General features: G+C 42.5%; 1 protein-coding gene across 5 annotated transcripts; it reads left to right on the top strand.

Annotated features, from left to right (window-relative positions):
- The first annotated feature begins 2160 nt into the window (after positions 1 to 2160).
- Positions 2161 to 25999, top strand: TRAF3IP1 (TRAF3 interacting protein 1). Of its 5 annotated transcripts, none has more exons than XM_083401560.1 (17): positions 2161 to 2338; positions 4717 to 4785; positions 5640 to 5801; positions 6903 to 7019; positions 7122 to 7604; positions 8540 to 8617; positions 10065 to 10140; positions 11472 to 11573; positions 12317 to 12391; positions 13022 to 13042; positions 13420 to 13513; positions 18161 to 18244; positions 19164 to 19281; positions 19917 to 19953; positions 20450 to 20523; positions 23041 to 23264; positions 25720 to 25999. In XM_083401560.1, the coding sequence occupies exons 1-17, from the start codon at positions 2216 to 2218 to the stop codon at positions 25877 to 25879; spliced, it is 2097 nt and encodes a 698-aa protein (XP_083257686.1). In that variant the 5' UTR covers positions 2161 to 2215; the 3' UTR covers positions 25880 to 25999. The 5 variants fall into 5 exon arrangements, with proteins under 5 accessions (XP_083257686.1, XP_083257688.1, XP_083257687.1 ...); XM_083401564.1 differs by lacking the exon at positions 2161 to 2338 and adding an exon at positions 2701 to 2725; XM_083401562.1 differs by lacking the exon at positions 11472 to 11573.

Here is a 25999-nt window from a genome sequence, read left to right as displayed (position 1 = left end):
TTTTTTAAAGAAACCATTTTTATTAATTTTTCAGTTTATACATCTCAAAATAAATTTTTGGCATAATATGATGTAACAATTGACTTCCCTCCTTCCCCTTTCATGGTTCATTTTACTTATCAACATTCCTGCATATTTTACTATAGTAAATCTAATCATTTCTCCATTTGACATCCTTCAGATATTTACCATACTGTTGAATTTATCTAAACACTACCAGCGTTTTCAATTGTACACAATTGTTTTCTAAATATTCAGCAAAATTTTTCCACTCCTCTTTTGACATCCTTCAGATATTTACCATACTGTTGAATTTATCTACAATTGTACACAATTGTTTTCTAAATATTCAGTAAAATTTTTCCACTCCTCTTTGAATAAAGATTCTTCTTGCCCTCTTATTCTATGTTAATGTCCATGGGCCACACTTGGCACAATGACCAGACCCCCCCCCCCAAGTTAAATAGGCTGGCGTACCACATTTTAAATTTCATTCTGAAAACTCAGTACGCTAAATAATTTTATTTCATTTTTAAAGGGGATGAGGAAGGGGTGTACGTAGGAAGACACTCTTGGGAAATTTCCCAATGCTCCAGATATTTTGGATATTCTTTTTCTTAGGACCTGCAAAAGCAGGGTTCAAATCCCAACTCAGACATGAAGTCCACTGGGTGACCTTGGGCCAGTCCCTCTCTTTCTCTCAGCCCAAGACAGAGTAACACATGAAACCGGTCCATTCAGTACCGTATTGTCTACACCACTGGTCTTCAGCTGGTGTGTTGGCACCCACTAACATGCTGCTGAAACGCCCAACAGTATTTTCATGCTCACAAACACCTGATGAAGGAGCCATTGTGACATAACCCATTCAAGGAGATATAAGGGGCAACAGGCTGTCAACAGTGGCAGTAGTTGGGAGCTCCCAGCTATTAAAAAGCCACAGAAAGTCTTTTCGTGTTGCCAGAGGAATTAATCCCTGATTTAACGTTCAGAATTGCTGGATCGATTTAACGGGACTGGAACTAACAGCTTGGATTTGGCACCTTTGATAGGGAACTGCCTGCTGCATCCTCCTCTTTGAAGTCACCCTGGTCTTTGGGCCTCCAGCACCTTCTTCATCATGTCCAGCCCATCTAAGAGGCGTATGATAATAGTGTTCCACTGGATTAGGAAGAAGCCCCCGACAGAGGAGCTGTGCTCTACCACCTCGGCCAGACCTTCTGCCTCTGCACCGGCTTGCAACACTCCTCACATTTCCCCCTACTTCACAAGGAGCAAGGCACAACCCGCTCCGCTCAGGAGGTCCAGCAGGCGCAAGGTGCCGCGATTGCCAAATCTCCCCGACCCCAAGTATTTAAGATCGGTCATAGGCAGCGTTGGCCGGAAGAGAGCCCGCAGGCGTGGCAAGGCAAAGAAGGCTCCAGCGGGGACAGGAAAAGGGGAAGCGGCCTCCTGGCGTCGCCATTGACATACACTCTCAGCCAGAGCCAATTTGCCAAGCAGAAAAACTCCCGGCCGGCAAGGTCAAGGTCCACGGCCAGGCCAAGAACCAGCCAGCAGCCCATCTGGGAGGAAGGGAGATCGCCCTCCGGGAGGCCTGTGCAGGAGCGGGGCCAGGGGACAGCGGCGCCTGCGCAGTGAGGGGGCGAGCGGGCTTCCCTGACGAGCTCCAGGGAGCTTACAGAGAAAAACAAGCTCAAAACACAGGAGGAAAACCATTTTTAAAATAATAAGGATTGAATATGGGTAGACTTTATAGGCTGTGAACCGCCCCGAGGGCTCCAGAGGAAGAGCTGTATATAATAAATAATAATAACATACATAAATAATTACAATAAAAACATAACAAAAAGTACGTTCCCTGTTTTGTTTTATATTTTTATCTTGACCGGAACTCAAATTCAGTGCCTCAGCGCCTCCGGGGGAAGTGGTCCGGCGGCCCAAAGATTCCGCCGCCTTCCGGCCGGGCTCCCGGGGCCTCTCGACGTCACCTCCCCGCGCCGCCCAATGCGGGCGCCGGATGCGGAGGGGCGGGGCAAGCGGGCCCCGCCCCGGAGCGGCCTTCTGTTGCTAGGGCCGCGGAGTCGGGTAGCAACGGCGAGGAGAGGCCGAGGGCGCGCGCCCGGCGGAGCGAGCGAGCCAGCGCGGGTGGGCCGGGAGCGGCGTGCCGGGGCCTCCTCGCGGGGCGCCGGGCCGGGCCGGGGCTGCGGGGGCCATGCAGGGCTCCATGGTCCGCCGCACGCAGGAGCTGCTGGGGCGCGTGATCCGGAAGCCGCCCCTCACGGAGCGCCTTCTCAGCAAGCCCCCCTTCCGATACCTGCACGACGTGATCGGGGAGGTCAGCCCGGGCTTCAGGGGGGGCGGTAACGGGGGGGGGGGACCCGCCGAAAGGACGCGCGGCTCGCGCTCCCCGGTTGCCAGGCGACGAGCGGGGAAGGAAGGGATGGGGCTTCCCCTCCCCCCGCGCCGGGATCTCTTTTTCTTAAGCGGTTTACAAAAGAGGAATTCTCGAAGGCTCACAGGCTGAAGCAGATGATAAGAACTCGCCTCCGCGGTCCTGGGCATCCCTTGGGCGAGAATGTTCTTGGCAGGCGGCGGAAAGAGCGCAGCCAAGGCTGTCTCATGAGGCAGGGAGTTCCAGAGGGCAGGCAGGCGGGTATCCATGCGGCGCCTGCAGCAGGGGAGGGGTCCCAGTGGGCACGTGCCGGGTAAAGCAGCTTCGTAGGTGAACCGCTCCCAAGTCCCTCAAAAGTGGGGGTGCCCACCATCCCCCCAGCCACACGCCCCCATCACCATTCCCAGTTGTAGAATTCAGCAAGGTCGCCCACTCCCGGTCTAGTTTCTGTGCAGCTACCCCTTTTAGCAGACCACAGGTTCCAAGCCAATAAAAAGAGGCGCAGTATTATAAAACCTCAAAATTGTATAGCCTTTGATCTTTTTTAAAAAATGAACAATCACCCGGATGAAAAGCCCTCCCATATACGCAGGCATATGAAGCCATCCTTTCAGTTGTTCAGCTTTTTAAATAAAAATAAAAATCTTATGGTAGCAGCCAGGGTTATCCCAGGTCTTCTACATAAGCAGGCTAGCATAGTAGGTGGAATGCTGCTCTTTTGATTTCCACATGACATGAAAAAGCTTTACCTATGATTTTTTGTAGGTCAGCTTGCAGTTAAAGTTGCCTAGGCCACTATGGAGGGAGATAGGGGAGAGACGCTAGGGGCATTGAAGGTGGTGAAAGAATGGCATCCACCCTGCTATCCCTTCATTGCAGGTACAGTGGTACCTCGGGCTACAAACACTTCGGGTTACAAACATTTCGGGTTACAAACTCCGCTAACCTGGAAGTAGTATCTTGGGTTGAGAACTTTACCCCAGGATGAGAACGAAAATCGTGTGGCGGTGGCGCGCCAACAACGGGAGACCCCATTAGCAGAAGTGTGCCTCAGGTTAAGAACGGTTTCGGGCTAAGAATGGACCTCCAGAACAAATTAAGTTCGTAACCCAAGGTACCACTGTAGTCTTTTAACACTGAAAAAACTACCAGATTCATTGTATCATAATTTTCACCGCAAAATAAATTAGATGTTTCTTCACTTTGGCTTGTTCCCGTACTGAAGATCTTCAGAAAGACATCTAAGTAGTTTTAAGCATTTACTGAAAGTGAAAGAGTCCAGTTTGCTGGTTAATTAGTCTTATTTTTCTGTTGGCTTTTATATACTTTCACATTTTATTTTTATTACTGCCTGGCCTTCATTAGTTACCAAATTCAGACTTAATTTTTCTGTGTTAGATCTCCCTACCCTTGGTGGTGGTTCTCAAATAGTTTCCTAAGACTGTAAATGCTGACAACTTATTTGAGACTGTTCTATAGTCCTCTATTGAGGAAGGCTTCAAAAATGGCATCTCTAGAACACCATGCAGGTAGAAGCTTCACCTGCCCAAACATGCACTTCGTTGCCATAGAGTCATATGACGTATCACACAGAGAATTTTGGAGCTCTTACGTATTACCAGCCAATGATAACATAGCAACTGACCCATAATATTCCCAAGACCTACTGGTGGCTTCTGCCCTGACATTTGAGCAATACCTTCCTGGTCTTGTAGCTTATTAAAAACTGGTTTACTCATGCTTTTGTTTTACTCATCCAATTTACTATGTCAGTGCCTTAACTGCAAGTTGCATTTGGAATGGTAATGAAGAGAACTGTCTTCAAAACTAATGAGCACTGAAAAGTTACTCATTGTTTTGGAAGTTATCTATCATAATATTATCTGAACTGAAAATTCAAGCCCATCCAGAGTCTCACAAGAATCCAAGTTCCTTTCACCTACCCATCCCACCTGCACAGATACGTATCCATGTACTTATAATATTAGTTGCTAAAAGAATGCTTAATCTCTGTACAGATAACAGTTGTAACCGAAGAGTTGTTTTGTTATAAACTAAATGTAAGAATACCATAGAGCAGAATTTCTCCAGAGGCTTTCATGGACTGTCATGATAGTCTCTACCATTATCTGTGCTCTGGTAACAATTGTGTATGCTTTGGCACAAACCCCCCCCACTCATGATAGAATTCTAATATATGTGAAGTGTCATTGAAAAGTCATTAAATCTGTAAACGTTAGAATTCCTATAGAAAATCAGACATCATAAATCAAGCTGCCTGTCAAATCCAGAATTGAAACACATTCTTTTCTTTTATAAAGGTAATTAGATCAACTGGTTTCATGAAAGGACTGTACACAGAATCAGAGATGAAATCTGATAATGTTAAGGTATGCAAATTCTTTAATTGTTTAAACTTTTAAAATGAAAGTATAATACACATGCACACTGTTACCGGAAAAATCCGAGGGCTCCCTTGGACAAAAAGTAAAGACACCAACCAGAGTAAATTGGAGCAAATCAGCAGCCTGTAGGCTTGGCCTTTATTGAACTGTTGCAGCAGGGTGTTCCCCTCACTCGCAGGAGAGAGGAAGGACCCAGAACAATGGTGTGCAAGCCCTTATAAAAACTTTTGAAATTCCCATCCTCTAGGTCAAGCCCACCCCCAGAAACATCACGCATACATTACAGAAAGGAGGGGTTGAGGGAGGAGTTGTGGTGGTAACCTTAGTGTCCTGTCACCTGGCTGGTTCCCTTCTTTCCCTTCTCCCACTCCGCCTGAGTCATTTTCTGATGACAAAAGGTAGTCGCCGTTTCCTGCCCCCTGAGGGAAATCTGATCATGCTGAATCCACTCCCATATGTAAGTTCTTTGTGACCTTGATGGTCTTCTGTTTGGGACCATCAGGGTTGGCATAGCAACTGGGCAGGGCTCCTGTGGATGTGCTGGGATGGTGAAGGGATTATGGCGCCCTGTATCAAACCTTCCCCATTTTGTAGTCTTTCCTTCATGGAGTAAAATAAAAGTGGAACAGTGCAAATCCGATGTATGGTTGATTTTCTATGAATTTATAACAGAAGTGTAGCGTATGTAGTGTGTGAGTGTGAGTGTGTATGAAGTTTGTACAAACTGAATGATGGGGGGGGGGGGTTTCCTGCTACAACACTAATCTGATTATATGCCAGGAAGATCACAGTTTATGCTGAAATCTGGATAATTTTATGTAACTGTGTTGCCCTACCAGGATAAAGATGCAAAAATCGGCTTCCTTCAGAAAGCAATTGATGTTGTCATCATGGTGACGGGGGAGCCTTTGGCAGTGAAGCCTGCACGTATTGTTGCTGGGCATGAACCTGAAAGAACCAATGAACTACTCCAGGCAATTGCCAAATGCTGTCTCAATAAGGTAGGATCTCTACACGGAGCTTTATCCGTGGACTTAAATCTTACACAAAGTTTCCCTGCAAGCACCATACCGAACTTGAGCTGGGGGAAAAGCGAGTTTGAGGAGTCATAAGGGAAAGGCACCTTGGGGACAGTTGCCGTGGAAAAGCTACATGCCTCTCTCACCACCACCACCAACTCAGTGCTTCCCTCTTGAAGTCTATCCTCCCAGTGCCCTTTGCAGTACCGTAGATACATAGCAACCAGGCATTTGTATTCAAGAGTTGGTTAGTAACAGGTCTCATAATGAGTCTCCTGTTACTGAAGGCACTCATTAAGAATTCACTGTATAGTTAACTTACAGTACAATGCTATGCACTTCTACTCAAAAGGAAGTCTCTTGTGCTTAATAGGTATCAATACATTGCCTGAAACTGGTTTAAAGTTAAAATTGCAAGAGCAATTTCAGAATTTCCCATCAGGCAATCTATTGCGAATCCCTGCTTGCCCTGTTTGCATCCAGTAATGCACACTTCAATCAGGCCTGATGCTCGCCCACTCTGTCCCTCCCTCCGCAGCCCAGCTGCCTGCCGGCCAGCTTAGCTAGGGGGCAGGAGGTTCCCCACCCCCAAGTTGAGCAGTTCAACGAAGCCCTGATGCCCCTCCGGATCGTGTGAGCCAGTGCGATGTTGGAGCTTAGTAGGGCTGGGCAATGTATTCTGGCTACTTCTTCCTCTAAAGTGGGGAGAAAGAAGCAGCCGAGATACATTTAGCTGCTGATATATCACAATGTTGAAAGCCACGTATCGCCCAGCTCTAGTGCTTAATGGGGTTTACTTCCAGGTAAATGGGTACAGGTTAAGACTTTGGTTTAAGAGCCTCTCCACTGGCAAAACTTAGAAGCTGGACATCCACCTAACTGCACTGAATTCAGTGGAACATGCTCCTTATTAAGCATAATTAGGGTTGTTGCCCTAAAAGGAATTGTTCAAAATTGAAAGGAATGATAACTAAGATTGTATACATATTTTTCTTTTAAGACAGAAAGAAATCAGCATTGTGTATAGGATAGAAATGACTATTGCCAAGATTATGCTCAGTTTAACAGGTTATCTCTTTGTAGCTATCCAGTGATGAAGCTGTTCAAAGAGTCCTTGCAGGGGAGAAAGCTGATATGAAAGGAGGGATATCATCTTCTAAAACCCAAAACAGAACAGAAGATCAAAGATCCCATAAAGAGGTGCTGTGAACAACTTTTGGGTTAAGGGGAGTATAAATAATTCTTGTTGCCTGAGCAACTAGAGAGAAGACTGTGTTAATATTTTTACAATTTATTATATAGGGAAGAGGTGACTCAGAAATAAAAGACCGAAACTCAATTCAAGACCAAAAACCCAAAGAAGAGATAAAAGAGGAAGGGAGCAGGCGAAAAGAAAGAGAAAGTGACAAACATAAGGATTATGAGAACCGGCACAAAAATCTTGATAAAGACAATTTTAAAGAAGGTGAGAAACATGAAAGAGAGAGAAATAAGAATAAGTCAAGCAAACAGGGAAGAGAGTCAGAGAAAATCAGAGACAAAGAAAAAGGAGATGGGGAAGAAGAAAAAGAGGAGCATGATAAAGAAAGGGACAGAGAAAGGAAACAACATGAGGGTGGAAGAGAAAAAGACAGATTAAGAGAAAAAGACAAAGAGAGGGCCAAGGACAAGGAACACGAGAAGATCAGAGAAAGGGGGAAAGATCGAGAAAAAGATAAACGAAGGGAACGAGTGAAAGAGACGGAGCAGTCACGTGAACAAGGAAAGGACAAGGCAGATAAAAAGGTAAACAGATTTTTTTTTTAAAAAAGGCATAAAGTAGCTGTTGATGAGAACTGTAATTAGCAGATCTGTTGAACAATCTTTTTGTGTTTTTCTTTCGGTTTTTCTTTCGGTTTTCCACATGAGACTTCTGTGTGGAATAAGGCCTGCTTGTTATGAATACCTTGGGGGTATCAAAATCATGCACTGGGAAAAGCAAATGAATACAAATGTAACCTGGTTTGAGGGTGGCTAGTTAAACCAAAAGGCTACTGAGAGAAAAATTAGCAGTGGCTGCTTTCTCTTTGAAAATGCAAAAAACTATTTATACAAGTTTGTCTGTAGCACTAATCAGAACGTGTGGCTCCCTTGTAAGACAGAGCTCAGGAAAAATGTGGTTACCTTCATATTAGCAAAGCTAGAGATGGATTTTCAGAAATAAACCACAGAAAATCTAGGGACATGCTTCAGTTGCTGAACTGATTAAGGGAGTATTACAGTATATAGTCTCTTGGTTAATAGGGTGCCCACCCTGATTGTGGAAAAAGTGTATAAAATTTATATGAGAATAGGTGTGTTAAGTTTGTTTGAGGAATGAAATCCGCGTTCCCAAATGCTTTTTACAATAATAGCCTAATACCTATGTCCAGTGAAGTAATGTGTGAAACAGTTCTGAACCCATCTTAGAAGCTCCACCCACTTTTTCATCTGGCCCCACCCACCAGTGGCATGTGGCCCCAAAGGCTCCTCATGGGAGAATGTGACCTTCAGACTGAAAAAAGGTTCCCCACCTCTGGGCTAACAAACCATGGTCTAGCTCGCAGCAGCAGGAGGACCAAGGGAGGAGAGTAGCACACTCAGTCTCCTAAGAATCCTCATGTTCTCATTTGGCTTAGCATAATTTGCAAACCAGCTCCTACTAACCATTGCAAAAGTTCAGTATAAATATTTTTCTGTAGCTTACAGGATCAGAGGAGAATGTAACTAAAAAACCGTTGGAACGATCTGTAAAAGATAAAGCTGAGCCAGATAAAGAAGTAAGTAATCAAGTATACACATTTTGCAAAGCAGTTCAAATGTTTCATTTCTGTACTCAGTACTAGTGAAAATCAGCTCATGATTTCAAAATATTAAAACCATTTAAAAACTTGTTTTTTTTTTATTAACATATTTGGTTTGACATTGCATGAACAAACCTTGTTTTATTTACCTGTATACAGCATTTATACCCCACTCCTCTGTCCAAAAGGCTCCCAGAGCAAACTACTGATCAGTAAAAAAAGACCATCCCTGCTCTTAGACCTGCAACTAAATGGCACAGTACCAAAGGAAAAAGGGAGAAGAAGGAAAAATCCAAACTCAGGCAGCAGTTCTTATTTACAGAGTTCTTAGAACGTTCAGCTGAGATGGGAGCTGTTCAGTGAGAGACAGAGTGAAGAGAAACTGGTCCCTGGCCATCTCCCCTCTGCCGCAGCCTGATGCAATGGCTACTGCTGGGTGACACAGTTGGTGGTTTGGCATGTGAATGAATCCAAAGGAAGATGCTTTACAGTCAGGAACCCTTGATGGGGGTGAGATGTCCGCTCAAGGGAAAAGGGAGCTGGCTTATTTAACTATTCCTATTTCTAATAGTCTTCCTGATTTTAATGATTCATGCTGTGGTCAGAGAAAAACATATTACAAAGAAATCAAAACGTAACCTTTTTAGAATTGTGTTATTGGTTAAGTAAACCTGGTGCTTGTTCCATTTTTTTGTTAAATATTACCATTTTACTTCTGAAAAATGCTCCCAATGTTTTCTCATATTCCAAAATTGTGTGATGCATCTTCACCTCAAGTTTATGGGCTTCTGGGCTTGAATGAAATTTGTAGTGCGGATGAAATGTCACAAGGGAGTCAACTCCAGTTCATTGTTTGGTGCATAGTTGAAGAGATGGGTAGAAAATGGGTTCTAGAGAAATTCCCATACTTACACTTTACACTTTACCAGAGGTAAAGACAAAACTTTTAATAGCTATGTAAGAGAGGAAATTTCAGTGCCAAATAACAAGCGGTATCTGCCAAAGCACAACTGTTACAAATACAGATGCCTTGTGCTCCTTTCCTGCTATATCACTCCTTCTGGGAGCTTTTCCTATTTATCTTCTTCTTCTTCTTTAAGAAAAGTGTGTGTGTATAAATATAAAATATGCCATCTCTTTATCACCTCCTTCCTTACCAATAGGGAGGAGCAGCTGCTCTGACCACAGTGTTTACACCAGTGCTCAAATTAATGGGGATGGGGAATTTATGGAATCCACACACCCCAACCCTGCTTCCTCCCAAAAATAGTAGCAAAGTGGGTTGCCACAAAAGATAAAGGCACCAGGCTCCTTCAGCACTGGTGGTGAATCTTGCTTACTCTGAAAGTGTGGAAAACTTCAGTAGACTGAAAAATTGTGTGTTGTGCCTTTTTAAATTGCGTGCTTTGTATATCTTTTCAAGAGTGAAAACGCAGCAAGATTATCAAGGCAACATTCAACAAAGGGACCAAGACAACGAGCCAAACCTGTTGGTGAAGGTAGCCAAAACAAGTATTTTGTTTAATTCTTTCCTGAGAATTCTTGAATTTGTAGCACTTCATAATCTACGGTCCCATAAGGCACAAAGGAAGCCACAGTTTCCCACTACATGAACAAGTGCTTCTATTTTGTGTGCCAGAGGAGCTGGAAGCTTCTGCTTTAAGTTTTTAACTAACTACAATTCTCCGTAACATGAATACAGATGTACCTTGGAAGTTGAACAGAATCTGTTCCGGAAGTCTGTTTGACTTCCAAAATGTTCAACTTCCAAGGCATGGCTTCCGATTGGCTGCAGGAAGTTCAGCTCCCAAAAGAACATTTGAAAACTGGAACAATCACTTCCGGTTTTTCATCATTTGGGAACCAAAACGTTTGGCAACTAAGCTGTTCGAATTCCAAGGTACGACTGTAACTGTATCAGTTTGGTTTTCGGGTCAAGTGTACCCTAAGAAAGCTGGAATTATAAAGTACTATAAAAAAAAGTTATAAAAGTAAAGTACCGTTAGGTTACAGAGAAGTCATTTGGGGTCAGTAGGACCCCGTGAGGTAAAGTAAAGAAAGGGGTGTGAGATCTCACATATTTTAAAACACAGAACTGCATGTTGTTCAGTTAACATGTATATAACGTAATTAGAACAATTGCATAAACATAACAGTCTAATAATCGCGAGGAGTTAATGATCCACAACAACAATAAACTTCACAGAACTTGCAGCCATGGCCCACACTATTCATGTTGAATGGACAACATGAGTGCAAAGGTGATGCAAGGCCTTTCTCTTAGCCCCCTCCCAGTCCTTATGCTGCTCTTGTCAGCTGTTCTTGAGTTCAGCTGTAACTTCCACAGCAATGAACTGCGACATGGGAGGCTTGCCATGTGATTTATGACCCAGGAAGGTCAAGGTTCTTAATTGCAAGGGAAATCTACATGAACAGAAGGGACATGCATCACAGGGACATGTACTTTAAAGTAAGAAGTGGAAATTTGCAATCTTTTTTCTGGTATGTGAAAGAGAAGGGTAGGGGAGTAGGGAGCCGACTCAGTCACATAGCAGGAAACTATGGTTTCCCCCCGTGTCTTTATCAGGTCTCTGCATATTTTAGTGTTTCTAAGGTTGTAGTACTGGCTGCTGATGTTGTAGCAGGAGATATTTGTCAGTGTACAGGTTTGATAGTTTGAAGAAGTAGCACAGCCATTTGATAAATCGGCTAGGTAACATTGTGGTGAAGATCTCGATGAAGTGTCTGCATAACTCTGCCAAATCTAAACATGTCTAAATGATCTTAATAGCATATAGTACACATTTCTCTGTGAATTCTCTCATGTCAGGGCGAAAGGAAACTAGTAAAAGTGTATCTAGTGGTGCCATTGAAAGAGCAGCTAACATGTTAAAACAGAAAATTGAGCCAGTTATTACAGCACAGGAGCCAGGTAAGAAAAGGCAAAGCTCTCTTGCTTCGTCTTTGAGCGCTAACTAGATGTCAATTTTTTATAAGTGCTATAATTACAGCTTTTGTTTTACCACGTATCAAATCAACATACAGTGTGTTGATGAAGTGCTTTTGAATCCAAGAGAGCTGATATACACTAAGACATTGTGCTACAAATCAAAAAGTCCCTATTTCAAACCATGTGTCTATTTAGGTCTCACTGAGTGAGTCTCATTCAGATTCAGTCACTTATCTTCAGTATAGGATGATAATACTGACGTGCCCTACAATGTTGGAAAGTGCTACATGATAAGTATGGCAAGAATTGCTAATACGTTTGGGGCAGGAGTTTGCCAACCTTGTAAGTGGCAAATCATTGGGGACTCCCCAAAGGCTACTTCCTTCTGTAGCAGAGACATGATTGCTAAATGGAAAATTTGCCAGCTCCTTTCCTGAATATCCCAATACAGTTTCTTCTCCTGCCTCTGATGAGAGGGAATTGGGAAGGGTATTCTGTCCCGAACTATCAGCCTAGAAACTGGAACTGTAGTTTTTGGGTTTCCAGAACTTTTGGCAAACATGTTTAGGAGAGTTTTTAGAGGATGGAGGGTGAAAACTTGTATTGTCTTGAACAATGACCTGAAGTAATATATAGCACAGCACGTTGTTTCTTTAACCAGCTTAATGGCTTCCTACCACAAACTTTTATGCTAGGAGTATTAATGGGAGCTAATATCATTGCAGCTACACTTGCAGATGAAAAACCGGCAACTGTTTTACATGGAAAAGCTGAGCCAGAAATTGCAGTAAAACAGAGAGGTAAGCAAAACCGTAGGCACTTTTCTGTGCTCTCTTAGAAAGGTTATCTTTTCAGAGCCATTGTTTCTTTGTACCGTAGAGCTTCATGTTTTGTTTTAACTTCTTTTTTAAAAATTCTCTTCCATGTCAACGCCTTCCGGGGTGTAACTTGAGGAGACTGATAATAGTTAAAGTATTAGCTTACCAGACATAATTATCATAATAGATTTGGAATTTTTGATTCCCCTGCCATATTTGTTGTAAAGAATAGATACTTTTCAACATAGTTTTTTTCTCTGAAGAGGAAATAGAGACTGCTAAGGTCAAAAGCGGCTATTACTAATTAATAGCTTGCTGCCTGGAGCAATTTTGCTGTTTTTCCCCTAGGATGAAAATATGGCATCCCAGGACAAAGTGAGGGAAACATGTTGTGTTTGATGCGTGTTTGCATTTTCCTGCTCCACTCCCCGAATCGTACACCCTGACCTCAGAGCATGTGAGCCTGTACCTTTCTAGTAGATGTACGGCAACAATCCAGTAATCAAGAAGAGTGTTCTGTGTTGCTGTCCTGCATACAAACAGTGGAGTGTCTAATCCAATTTTTAATTGCTCCTAAGCATGAGGAATAATTAGTATGTATTTATGTTGCAGGTGACTCATCCAGTGATGCAGGTAAAAATTATGCTGAATTTTAACACATAATCATTTTTTAAAATTTTAAAGAGAATTTTAACTATAGTGAAGTAGAGCTTGGAAAGAGACAGATTTTTCATATTGGTAGATGGCTATTAATCGAATGTTAATTTGTTTTTACATTGGAATACAATAAATGTCACATAAGCAGTAAAGGAGAAATAGATTGCCAATTGGCCTTGGTTTCATGTGCAATACTGAATTTATTTCTGCAGCATAATAATGGCACCTGGGAGGGGAAGTTCTGCTTATTTCAGTATTAGAAAAGAAATTATTATTATTTATTGAATTTATATATGTTACCAGCATTTGGTATTTATACAGTTTTCAAAATGACAGACTGTTTTGTTTCATAGAAGGAGATGTTTTGAACACTGGTGCCCCTGAAAAAATTGTTGTTTCTGAAAATAGTGAAATTACTAATGAGCTTCCTCATCAAGTCACCCAAAGGTATGTCTGTATCTTCCCTTTTATTAAAAGCTAAACTTTTAGGATACAATCCAGTTTAAGTTATGCACTAAAATGCTACTTATTTCAGTTAGAAAGATTTGAACATTATTAATTCATTAATTTAAGTCAGTGGTGTGTAAACTTGCTTATGGTTTGGATTGTAACCCCATGAATTTAAACTGACAATGGCTTTATGACACATTAGATAGCACTGGTCAACAACAAATTTGTTGTCTGCGTTTTTTCAGTTGATTTAGGACGAATCTGATGCGCTGAATCCAAAAATCACATTGGTTTTGCTCAATCAGGTCAAGTTTTTGAGCTATGGCCACATGTCGTTTTTTTATGTTTTTGTTCACATGTACGCTTGTGTGGAGCATTTTAGAAGAAGTTGGTGGGGTTAAAATGCCATGTTGAATAATTGTTTTGATTGGAAATGATTATTTTAATGACAAGAAGTATTCAGGTCCGATAGTTCTGGGTGATTATGTCGAAAAGGGATTGGTTTGAAGTCATAAAACCTCGAAATCTTCCATAAATTGGTGCACAAGTTTCATAAGGTGTGCTTACCATGCTTATTTTGGTATTAAACTTGGTGACCAGGATAAAGCTTGGGTGCCACACATGGTGTGCAAGGCATGCACCGAGACTCTACGTGGGTGGACCAATGGCAAGAGGAGTCTGAACTTTGGAATTCCCATGGTTTGGAGGGAGCCGACAAACCATGTCACTGACTGCTACTTCTGCGCTGTTGATGTGACTGGGATCAACAGAAAGAACCGGAGCAGCCTCAAGTATCCTGATCTTCAATCAGCACGTCGTCCTGTAGCTCATTGTGATGAAATTCCAGTGCCTATCTTTGGAGAACTTCCTGACATTAGTGACGAAGATGCCTCCAGTGTTGAAGGACATGAAGAAGAAGTGGTTCTTGAAGATGATGCTCCACATCCATTTCCCCCAAAGGATTTGAATGATCTAGTTTGCAACCTCAGCTTGTCAAAGGACTCTGCCGAACTGTTGGCATCCAGATTGAAGGGAAAAAACCTCCTCTCTGACAGTGCTCGCATCAGCTTCTTCCGCAACAGGCATCAAGAGTACCTCCGTTTTTTCTTGGAAGAGAAGGACTTGGTGTACTGTGCAGATATTGTGCAGCTTCTGCTCAAGCTTGGAGTGCCACAGTACAAACCCAAAGATTGGAGACTGTTCATTGACAGCAGCAAGCTATCACTGAAATGTGTTCTGCTACACAACGGCAACCAGTTTGCCTCCTGGCTCACTCGACTACACTGAAGGAAAACTATGAAGCGGTGAAGTATGTGCTGGAGAAAATTGGTTGTGATCAGCATAAGTGGTTTATTTGTGTTGACCTGAAGATGGTGAACTTTTTGTTGGGACAACAGTCTGGCTTCACCAAGTACCCATGTTTTCTGTGCATGTGGGGTAGTAGGGACCGTGCTCAGCATTACATGAAGAAGGACTGGCCTGTACGGGAGGAATTGGTGCCTTGCAAAGAAAGGAACGTCATCAACGACCATCTGGTGGACAGAGACAGAATACTCTTCCCACCGCTGCACATCAAGCTCGGCTTAATCAAGCGGTTCACCAAGGCTCTGGACAAGGATGGTGACTGCTTCACTTACTTGTGCCAGGCTTTTCCAGGATTGACCATGGAGAAGTTGAAAGCTGGCATCTTTGACAGTCCTCAGATCCGTCAGCTCATCAGAGATCCAGAGTTCGGAAACTCAGTGAACGAAGTGGAACTGGAAGCGTGGAAGGCATTTGTTCTGGTAGTGAAGAACTTTCTTGGCAACAATAAGGCCAGAAACTACGCAGAACTTGTCAACAACAAGCTGACTGCTTTCAGAAACCTGGGCTGCAACATGAGCGTCAAGATGCACTACCTATTTTCACATATGGACCGGTTTCCTGAGAACCTGGGTTCAATGAGTGACGAGCAGGGGGAGAGATTCCATCAGGACAGGAAAGAGATGGAGACCAGGTATCAGGGTCGATGGGACGCAGTCATGATGGCTGACTACTGTTGGACTCTGAAGAGAGACTTCCCTGCCGCTGAGCATTCCTGGAGTTCCAAGAAACGGAAGTTCAAGCCCTGAAGTTTGAAAAATGGTGAAGCAACATGCAATTTACGTGTACTTACCTTTATCAATTCCCACCATTCAGTTTACAGTAATCAATGTTTCTATCAGGTAATCAATATATGTTGATGGAAAAACATTTTTTTCTCTTAAAAACATATTTAGGATGATATGTGTTGACAAAAATCAGCTGATAATGCCACAAAAATGTAATCGATTTTGTCACAAGATCTGATTTTTTTCAAATCAACATAGCACAAAAACCTGACCTGATGGAGAGAAACGGATGCCATTTCCTGATTCAGCAGTGCAAAAATACTCTAAATCATTTGTAGAAATCTAGACATTCAAAAAGTAAAAAATTGTTGCCCAGTGTAGTAAATTGACCATAATCAGGGAATTCATCAGAGCCTATGAAATTGTAAAAGCTCTGATCAAACTGTAATACAGTGGTGCCCCGCAAGACGAATGCCTCGCAAGACGGAAAACCTGCTAGACGAAAGGGTTTTCCGTTTTGGAGGTGCTTCGCAAAACAAATTTGCTATGGGCTTGCTTCGCAAGACAAAAATGTCTTGCGAGTTCTGCGGGGGTTTTTTCCCTCCCCCCCTTTTCCCCCAGCCCCTAAGCCGCTTCACAGCTGTTGCTAAGCCGCTTCACAGCTGATCTAAGCCGCTTATCAGCTGATCCACAAAGCCGCTAATAGCCTTTTAGCAGCTAATCCGCTAATCCCTTAATAGCTGCTAATAGCCCTTAAACCGCTAATAGCGCTAATCCGCTAATGGGCTTGCTTCGCAAGACGAAAAAAACCGCAAGACGAAGAGACTCACGGAACGGATTCTTTTCGTCTTGCGAGGCACCACTGTACAGGATGCGAGCGGGATCCGTTCCGGAGCCCCGTTTGCATCCCAAATGGTACGCAAGACGCGCGGGTCGTGTTTCGCTGCTTCTGCGCATGCATGTGACGTCATTTTGAGCGTCTGCACATGCGCGAGCAACGAAACCTGGAAGTAACGCGCTCCGTTACTTCCGGGTTGCCGTGGAGTGCAACTCGAATGCGCTCAACCCGAAGCACATTCAACTCGAGGTATGACTGTATTACTCAGTAAACTGTGATTTGCTAATTAAGAGGTAGCTAAGAGTTCCCGGCTTCCTTTCCTCCCTTCCCCCAGAATAATTTCCCCCCTTCCTTTGTTGGCATTAAACATGGTTTAGAATTGCAAGTGCACAAATGCTAGCCTGAGAATAATAGAATTGTAGAGTTGGAAGGGATCCCAAGAGCCCTTTAGCGTTGCTAACCTTGGTTGTTGTTCATCATAAACCACAATTTGAACCCATGGTTTGAATTCTTCTGAATTTTAGATTGTAGTTACAAGAAAACCAATTTAGGAGTAAACTGTGGTTAGTGTCATGTGTATATATTTATAAAGTGTCAATAGGACCAATAGCACACAACAATGGACATTTGCTCTGGAGTGGGAGTGTATGTCTCCAAAACTCCTAATTTACAAACGATGGTTTTCAAGGAATCAACGTAACACTTGCACTGGACCACAATGTTGCTGAAATATGACTTACTCCTAAGTTTGTTGTTTTATACTGTTTTATCTTTAAAGTTTGTGGCACTTATTCTAACATGCATTATTATGCCTGAATAGAAACAACAAAGAGTAAAATTAACTGTAATACATAAATTTCATATTAGAAACATTTGAGCTCTTACCTCTTTAGATGTAATCCAATTTAAAAGGTCGTCTTCTCCGATATAGCAGTACCTTCTGGCATAGCGTCCTTTGTTGTAATGAACGGGGGAGCCAGCGTCCAAGTCAGTGCATTCCCAGAGCTATGGAAAAAACAGTTCTTACGATGAATCTGATTTTGGATGCTCAAACTGAAACAAACATTCATATTAAGTGGAGTCTCCTGGGTAAACCCAGTGACCTATCTAGTTACAGCACCCTGTTCTCTGAGGGGCCGGCCAGATGCCTGTAAAGCCTGAAAGGGCACAAGGGCAACTGGCCTTCAGAGACTGTGGGCCTAGAACATACCCATTGGGGCTTGTAGCCATTGATTTCTCCATTGATTGCTTCATCCTCCCTAAGTCTGTTTCATCCTCATTAGAAGCCGTCCAATTTCATGGCCATCACTACTACTTGGGGAAAATGTTGATTTGCATTATTCATATTAAGATTATTAAATTATGCAAGTTGCATTCAGCAGGAAAAGATCGGCCTCGGGTTAATTGGTTATATCCCTTCAGTCAGTTATGTACAGCATTGTACATCCAATCAGCATTGTTCAGTCAAAATGAAATATATTTCAATTCCGTTGATTTCAGTGGAAGTGAAGTATGTGTTTTACTGTTTGGCATTGAAATCGGTACTGAACTGTACTTTGGCTGGATTTTGAGGGGAAGGGGGTCTGGCTTTGAATCTCCTTCTTGTGTTCTGATTAGAATACAATGAATTAAGAATTTTTGCAAATTGCTCAAAATAAGTGGTTTCACACACTAATTTGTGTTAAGAAAGGAAATGCTCTTTACCTCCCTTTGCAGAAGACTTCCACGACCCAGCAGTGCAAGGCCAGCCCCACCCCGGATAAAACGCCAAGAAAGTGCAGAGGTTATAGCACCAGAGAGGTCAGGAAATATATTATATTTCTGCTGAAGGATTGTTCTATAGTTTGTTTTATTATCAAATGTGAAGTCAAGTGCGTGTTAAACTTTCTAGGCATTTAGAAGACTAGAAGATTGTCCTCAACACAATTTTTCCTATTGATGTGGTATATTCATAAATCCAGAAATGTGATGGTTACAGTGAATTAGACTGCAGTCTTACAGCATCCATGATGATGGCATGCTCTTGAGTATCTCCTGTTTCTGCATTCGAATGCTGAGAAACATAAGTGTTTCTAAGCTCAGAGAAGAAAACCTTTCTTTTGTTTACAATATTGTCAATAGTTTTCGTTTTCATATTTTTCCACATTTTTTTGGAAGTGGCCATAAGATAATGTAGACTTTTCTCTGTGTGTCCCCACCTTCCCCAGCTTTCTGCCCCGACTAGCATCAGATGAGCAGGGCTTTGGGTTTTGCAGTTCTTGTGCCACAGATTCTTTTACAACCACACACGACTGCTCTGCTCATAAATCAGTGGAACTTTAAAAAATGTAATACTAAACTGTACAAATTTCTGATCTGGTAAGTTAAAAATACTACATCTTGTGTTCTTAAAGTAGGTACAGGTTGTATCCAGATTTGAGTTACGCTTTAGTCACATTAGAATAAATGAGACTTAAGTTAATCGTTACCTACTGGTCCCATAGTTTTCGGTGTGGATCAAACCAAAAGTAAATGTTGTGTACATTTCAGTTCCACTCCTCGCCCAACTTGCCATCTTTATGGGGGTAAATAGCTTGAAAATTCCCAAAACATTTTTATCTTTAGACAGGACTGAATACACATTTTTCTTTTAAAGAAAGGATTCTACAGTATTTTCTGCCTTGAATGATCACTTGTAACACCATGCCTAAAGTATAGTCCTGTTCTTCCTTTCTTTTAGAAATGGCAGTGCCAAAATAGTGACAAATGTCATTATAGACAAAGAGGAGGAAGAAGATGACGATCAGTTTGTTGTGGAGGCAGCACTGCATCTGCCTGAAATGGCAGAAATGGCAACGGTCGGTTAATACATTCTCTCATACAAATGTGAACCAAGCATGAACTTTGTGTTGTCTGCTGCTTCCTTTTGTCTCTTTCTGAATAGAGTTCCAGTGGTATGCTTTATGCTTGATATTGAAGCATGATGAATGGAAGTGCGTCTAAGCTGGAAGCACCATTAGGAAGTTTGTGTTGTCATAGTGTATGATTAAGGAGAGGAACAGTGAATTAACAGTTACAGGAAGCCTAGAAGCCTAAAGGCCTTGCTTCCATTTCATAATTTTGCCAGAGTATGAGGTGCCCCTGATTACCTTAGAATGGCTGCTGTGGAGGAACCCCATCCCCCTCTGTATTTTATATTACGAGGATCTGGCGCAAATCCCATTGATAGTCAAACCACATGTCATCTTGATTGGTCCATGCTCCAAGTTGTACAATTGAGTTCCCTTTTTATTTTACAGGGACGGATGATAGAATTGTAAAATACAGTTCTCAAGTTGGCAGATCAGTGGGTGTTTTTTGGTGGTAAGGTGGGGGGGGAGGCAGTCACTATTCTTAGAACAGAGAGAAAATGAACGGTCAGCTCTCAAGTATTATTGTCTCCTTACTTGCCTAGTTTTAATTTATTAACTTCCCTTTGATTTCTATTGTTCAGGAGGCAACAGTAGAGTTGGAAGAAGATGAGAAGCATGGCAAGTCTTTTTATTTTCTTAAGGTTTTTCTTTACTTGCTTGTTTGTGATTAAGTCCCTCATAACGTGTCACTTCCTATATCCTTGGTCTTCCTTTCAAGATTCAGTACGTATGCAGTCCAATTCATTCTTTCTTGTCAACTACTTGCTTTGACTTGAGATAACTTCAAAATCCCTTTCCATCCTTTTTGTTCCTTGTTCTTAATGAAATTTGGCACAAGTACAATGATTTTGACACTTGTCAGGTCTTTGATAGATCCAATGATTGTAATCCAATTAAAAATATGATGCCTTCTCTTGCTGACTTTTATTATACCTTAGTGGCTGTAAGTACATTATAGGAGTTTCAGATAGAATGTTTCATTTCAATGTTCTATACAGAAGAAACTAGTTGGATGTATGAACCAAAACTGAGCCACTATAAGTACTTTTTTTTTTTTTTTGCCTTTTTAGAGAGGTCTTTTGCAGTTAAGAACTATAACTTTTATCTTCAACAGGTGGGCTTGTCAAAAGAATATTGGAAACAAAGAAAGATTATGAATTGTCCCAGTTGCCAAAATCTGCTGAGAAGGTAATCATGCAATAAACCTCAAAGAATTGAGTGTTCTTAGTTGCTTATTCGTCAGTGTTTTCATTCCAACCTCTTTTTCAACGTTGCATTGCTCTGTATCCTACAAAGTTAAACTAATGTCAACAGATTTCCAAAGAAGGAACATTTTTAGTAACCTCTTATAAAATAAAAACACCTAGCATACACTGTCACGTTTTATGAAGCACGTATGGTAAAGGCTGTCTGGTTCAATAAAACCAGGAGCACTTTACTTCCCTCATCACTCTAGCACAAGTCATGTGTGCATCTGCGATGCTCTTGGAAGAATCTGCCCATTATCCTGTACTTCCTAACAACAGACTTGTTGATCCTGCGATAAGAAGATCATAAGAAACCCCATCAGCGGTGTTGGGTTAATGGCAGTGTGGGCTGGGCTGCACTGCTGATCTCTTTTCCCAGCATCGCATGTTGCTGCTGTGTTGCAGAGAAGGGGAGAGACGAGGCCGCAGAGAGCTTGGCACAGCAGCAGGGGTGTCAGATTGGCGCTGTTTCTGTGCCACTGCTAAGCTCCCTACTGCCTTGTCCCTCCCTCCTGGTAACTGGCAGCAGTGTGCAGCGTTGAGAAGCCTGATCAGCAGCTCCTGTTGGTTGCTACTGTTTGATAGCCAAACAACCATTGCTGTCATCAGGTGACAAAGTGACTTCAATATTCTTTGTTGAGTTTTGGTTATGCATAACTCTGCTGCCAAACATGCTGTGGCCTCAAGTTACAAACCCAAATGAATCCATCCTAACCCACAAGGCAGTTCCCAAACACAGCAAGTCATACTGGGAGAGAACCAATCATGGTTCTTTGGGACACAATCCTTTCCTCAGGCAGGTCCAAGAGAACTAGCCTCAAAAGCACAGCTCCCTCTTCACTGCATACGCATCCTGTCTGCAGACATATACCTTCTGTTGCAGGCTGCATTGTACTTATGGCCCACAATCTGTTACTTTTTACCCACATTCATTATATCTTTATTATTTGTTGAAATGTGTACATAAACACAGTCGTACCTTGGATCCCAAACGCCTTGCGACTTGAACGTTTTGGCTCCCGAATGCCGCACACCCGGAAGTGAGTGTTCTGGTTTGCTAACGTTCTTTGGAAGCCGAATGTCCCACACGGCTGACGCGGCTTCCGATTGCGTGCAGGAAGCTCCTTCAGCCAATCAGAAGCTGCACCTTGGTTGTCGAACATTTTTGGAAGTTGAACGGACTTCCGGAACGGATTCCGTTCAACAACCAAGGTACAACTGTACTTCATTGTTTCATCACTGAATCTCCCTGTGTGCTGGTGTGGATAGATTTTGGATAGATTTTCCCCAGGATTTTGACCCGGGGAAACCAGAGCTTTTAAATCCATCTCTGCTGTGAAGCTAACTGGGTGTCTGTTTCTCAGACTGATGTACCTCACAGGAATGTTGTGGGAATAAAATGGATGGATGAGAGGAGAGTGGTTTATGCCATCCTTAACTCATTGAAGAAAGAATGGCATAAGAATCTATTATTATTATTATTATTATTAGGATATGCCATCCATCTGACTAGGTTGCCGCAGCCACTGTGTAGCTTCCAACAAAATATTCAAACACAAAAAACCTCAATCCTTAAAAGCTTCCCTGTACAGGGCTGCCTTCAGATGTCTCCTAAAAGTCAGATAGATTTTAATTTTCTTAACAGCTGATGAGAGGGCATTTCACAGGACGGGCACCACTGCTGAGAAGGCCCTCTGCCTGCTTCCCTGTAACCTCACGTCTCACAGTGTGGGAACCGCCAGAAGGCCCTCGGAGCTGGACCTCAGTGTCTGGCTTGAATGATGGGAGTGGAGACGCTCCTTCAAGTATACTGGGCCAAGGCCGTTTAGGGCTTGAAAGGTCAGCACCAACACTTTGAATTGCACTTAGAAACGTACTGGAAGCCAGTGTAGATCCTTTGAGACTGGTGTTATATGGTCCCGGCAGATCATAATGAATTCCTGTAGTAGTGGTAGTAGTAGCTAGTGCTATTGAGGAAAAACCTGTTGCACCCCTCTTACAGCTTTGTCATGTCCAGGAAGTTCTCTGCTTGGAGAACTTAGTTGGTGGACATCGCATGCAAGGTCATATAGTCATATAGTAAGAGAGGCAGTGAACATTAAATCCTAAGCCAAACAAGTCAAAAGCAGAATCTTAAATTGGCCTTGGATAATAATGGGCATACAGTAATGCAAATAATGTAGTTTTGGCTGTGTGTCCTTTTGCATCTCTTCTTTAACAGAAGGTGTGCTATCTTTGAGATCATTCTTGACCATTGCACTATTTCCCAATGGCAGAATTGGGCTAAGGTGAGCGATCTTTAATTATTAATTAGTATTGGTTTCATTGATGTGTCTCAGAACACTCCCATTTTCTATTTTTATCTTTTGGTTTTCAAATCTATCCCATATATTTAATTCACCTCTTAAACAACAATCTTGTTCCTTCGCTTCAGTCTGTGTGTTTTTTTAACAATTAGGAAAAACCACTTTTGTCAGAAGCAGCAAGGAGAAAAGAGAAAGATCTAGTAGCAAAGGAAATCGAGAAGTTCCGTGGATCCATTCAGGCCCTTTGTCGGAGCGCTCTCCCCCTTGGGAAAATCATGGACTATATTCAGGAAGATGTGGATGCCATGAAGAATGAACTCCAGGTGTGGCAGAATGAAAATAAACAACTTGAAGAGGCCCTACAGAAAGAACAAAGGTGAGAATACTGAGAAATTGCACGGTTGCCTCGCAATTGGTTAATCCAAAACAACATGCATAGAGTTTGTGATGCTAGTCAGGTCTGGGAGGGCCAAGCTGAGGGAGAAGGTGGGGCAAGAAAGGTGTATCCCAGCAGTGAAGGCTTCTACTGCAGTAAAATATTATGGGCGGAGTTAGAACAATCCCACAAACTTAAATGGTGTGAGCTAAGTATATCGTCATGGTAGTAGAAGCAAATGCGCAGGTGCTGTTGTCTGTGGGGTCATGTCACTGTATTAAGCTAAAGTGAGCAGCTCAGCAGCCTAACACAAGGCTTCCCACCACTTATGTGTTGACTGGCACCCAGCTGAGCAGTCAGCCAAGCTCTAGCTCCAAGGAGGTTGGGCAGCGAGGTTTAAGGAGTACAGCAGCACTGCCTGCCCTCTGCTCAAACCAGCCTCTCCTGAAAGTTGTGAGCCAAGGAGCTTCCTAGCTGCTGCCTCCACTGGGAATTGTGAGGAAGTTCTTTCCACCTGTCCTGTACACAAAGAGGACATTTGTTTGATTATACATATTTGCCAAGTCATCTCACGCAGTGATCCTCTAAGTAACATACAATATAATCATTGGAACATACAAAATACAAACAATTCAGAAATGGGTGATTGCACTCAGTCAACAATAAAGGACAAGTTATCTGCTCTGGCACAATCATATAAAAACGAAAACCCCTAAAACTAATTTCCAGCAGATTAGAAACTAAAATTGGAGATGTTGAAATAACATTAAATTGTTAACAGGCCTGGGAACATAAGAAGGCCACTGCCTGGTGCCGAAAAGACATTAAAATAGGTGTTAGTCAAATCTCTTTAAGGAGAGGTTTCCAGATACAGGGAAGGGGCCGCCACCAAGAAGGTCTTCTCTTTGCCACCTTCCTTGCTTTAGTATGAGATGACATTCATAGGAGGGCCTCTATAGGTCCTATTGGAGCTTGGGTAGGTTCACATGAGAAAAGGTGTTCCATTAGATGCTGGGGGCCCAAGTGGTGTGGAGGTTTAGAAGGTAAAGCCAGCACTTTGAATTGGTCATGGAAATAAATTGGAAGTCACTGGAAGAAGGAAAGAATTGATGTAATATACTCAAAACACTTGTCCCAGTTAGCAATCTTATCACCGTATTCTCCACTAGCTAGAGTTTCTAAGCTGTTGTTGTTGGTAACCCTATGAACAATACATTGCAGTTGTCCAAACGGAACGTTACTGCTGAAAGATGGACTGGAAACTTTATATATCAATAAATTCCAGTAGGTGGGCCATAAAGCAGTCAGTGGGTTAGCACCAGGCATAGGTGGGTGAGCATCAGGATTTGGGGACTAAGACTGAAAATGCTTACCAATCTTCCTAATCTAGGATTTGTAGCTAGAGAACTACCCATATATAACAGAGGAAAGGTAGCTCTGTCAGTCACCAAACTATACTTCTCTTTCTCTGCCTCCTGCCTTCTCTCTGCCTAGCATGTTCCCTTTATTGCATTCTTGACAAAACTCTGACCAACAAACTTCAGAAGCCCTTCTGAGGCTACAAAACAGTTCCAAAGCCTCAGAGACCGTTATCACCTTGGACTGATTGATATCTAAAGCAGTCTTAGATTCTGAGGTGATCTGAATATCTCCAAGATCTTGTTTTATCTGCAGGACAGTCCTTTAATTAGGGGTTGTGACTTAACCAAATGCTATTCATAGCAAGAGTATTAAAGCCCCCAGTACTACTCCCCCCCCCACCCTTTTCGCAATGCAACACTGACTCTTCCCACTGGTATTAATGACAGGTGGATAGTACAAAGAAAGTTATGCGGCTGCCTATGATGAGGTGTAGGATAAGGCTGAAGATAGCTATCATTCCTACTCATATCAACTTTGTCAGGCAGATACCAACTGTTCTTGTTTTACAGAATAGTAAACAGAGTAAGATGCTTGCCTAAAAGCAATTGAGGGTTTCCCCCCTCTGAACTGGGATTTGAGTGTAGAACTCTCAGAGCTCATTCCAAACTCCTTCTTGACTTCCTCTTCCCCTACCCGCTACAGTGGTACCTCGGGTTAAGTAATTTGTTCCAGAGGTCTGTTCTTAACCTGAAACTGTTCTTAATCTGAAGCACCACTTTAGCTAATGGGGCCTCCCACTGCCGCCACACCGCCAGAGCACGATTTCTGTTCTCATCCTGAAGCAAAGTTCTTAACCTGAAGCACTATTTCTGGGTTAGCGGAGTCTGTAACCTGAAGCGTATGTAACCCGAAGTGTATGTAACCCGAGGTACCACTGTATAGGCAAACATTAGAGTGTTTGTTTGTTTGTTTGTAGTATGTACTTCTTTTAGTTTCTCCCCTTACATTTGCTCTCTTTGCTTCAGATGTGTTTGTCTAGCCATAATGGATTTCACAAGAATTTTTGTGTAAGTTCCGTGTTTTGTCTCAACAGTATTACAGACAGTGTTGTGGAACCATTGAAAGTAGAACTTGCAGAGCTGGATCAGTTGATCAAAGACGAACAAGATAAGATTTGTGCTAAAATGGCCAATGTTTTAAAGAATGATGAAAAAATTCAGAAGATGGTTCATAACATCAACTCAAGGAGGTGAACAATGGAACGTGAGAGCTGGAATGGATTTTCTTCTAAATAGAAGAAATAAATCTTTGTGTTGAAAGAAATCTGTTGCATACAGCAGCAAATACAGTTTCAAATAAACTTATTCACGTGA

This window comes from Podarcis tiliguerta (genome assembly GCF_965153285.1).
Source record: "Podarcis tiliguerta genome assembly, chromosome: 1".
Taxonomy (NCBI): domain Eukaryota; kingdom Metazoa; phylum Chordata; class Lepidosauria; order Squamata; family Lacertidae; genus Podarcis; species Podarcis tiliguerta.
This window is presented reverse-complemented; position numbering and strand designations above follow the sequence as displayed.

What these genes read in the sequence shown, in the direction of transcription:
- TRAF3IP1 (XM_083401560.1), top strand. Translation starts at nt 2,216, where the DNA reads ATGCAGGGCTCCATGGTCCGCCGCACGCAGGAGCTGCTGGGGCGCGTG. An exon ending in TGACTCATCCAGTGATGCAG is followed by an intron (nt 13,043 to 13,419) that starts GTAAAAATTATG and finishes TTTGTTTCATAG; the next exon opens with AAGGAGATGTTTTGAACACT. An exon ending in AAATGGCAGAAATGGCAACG is followed by an intron (nt 19,282 to 19,916) that starts GTCGGTTAATAC and finishes TCTATTGTTCAG; the next exon opens with GAGGCAACAGTAGAGTTGGA.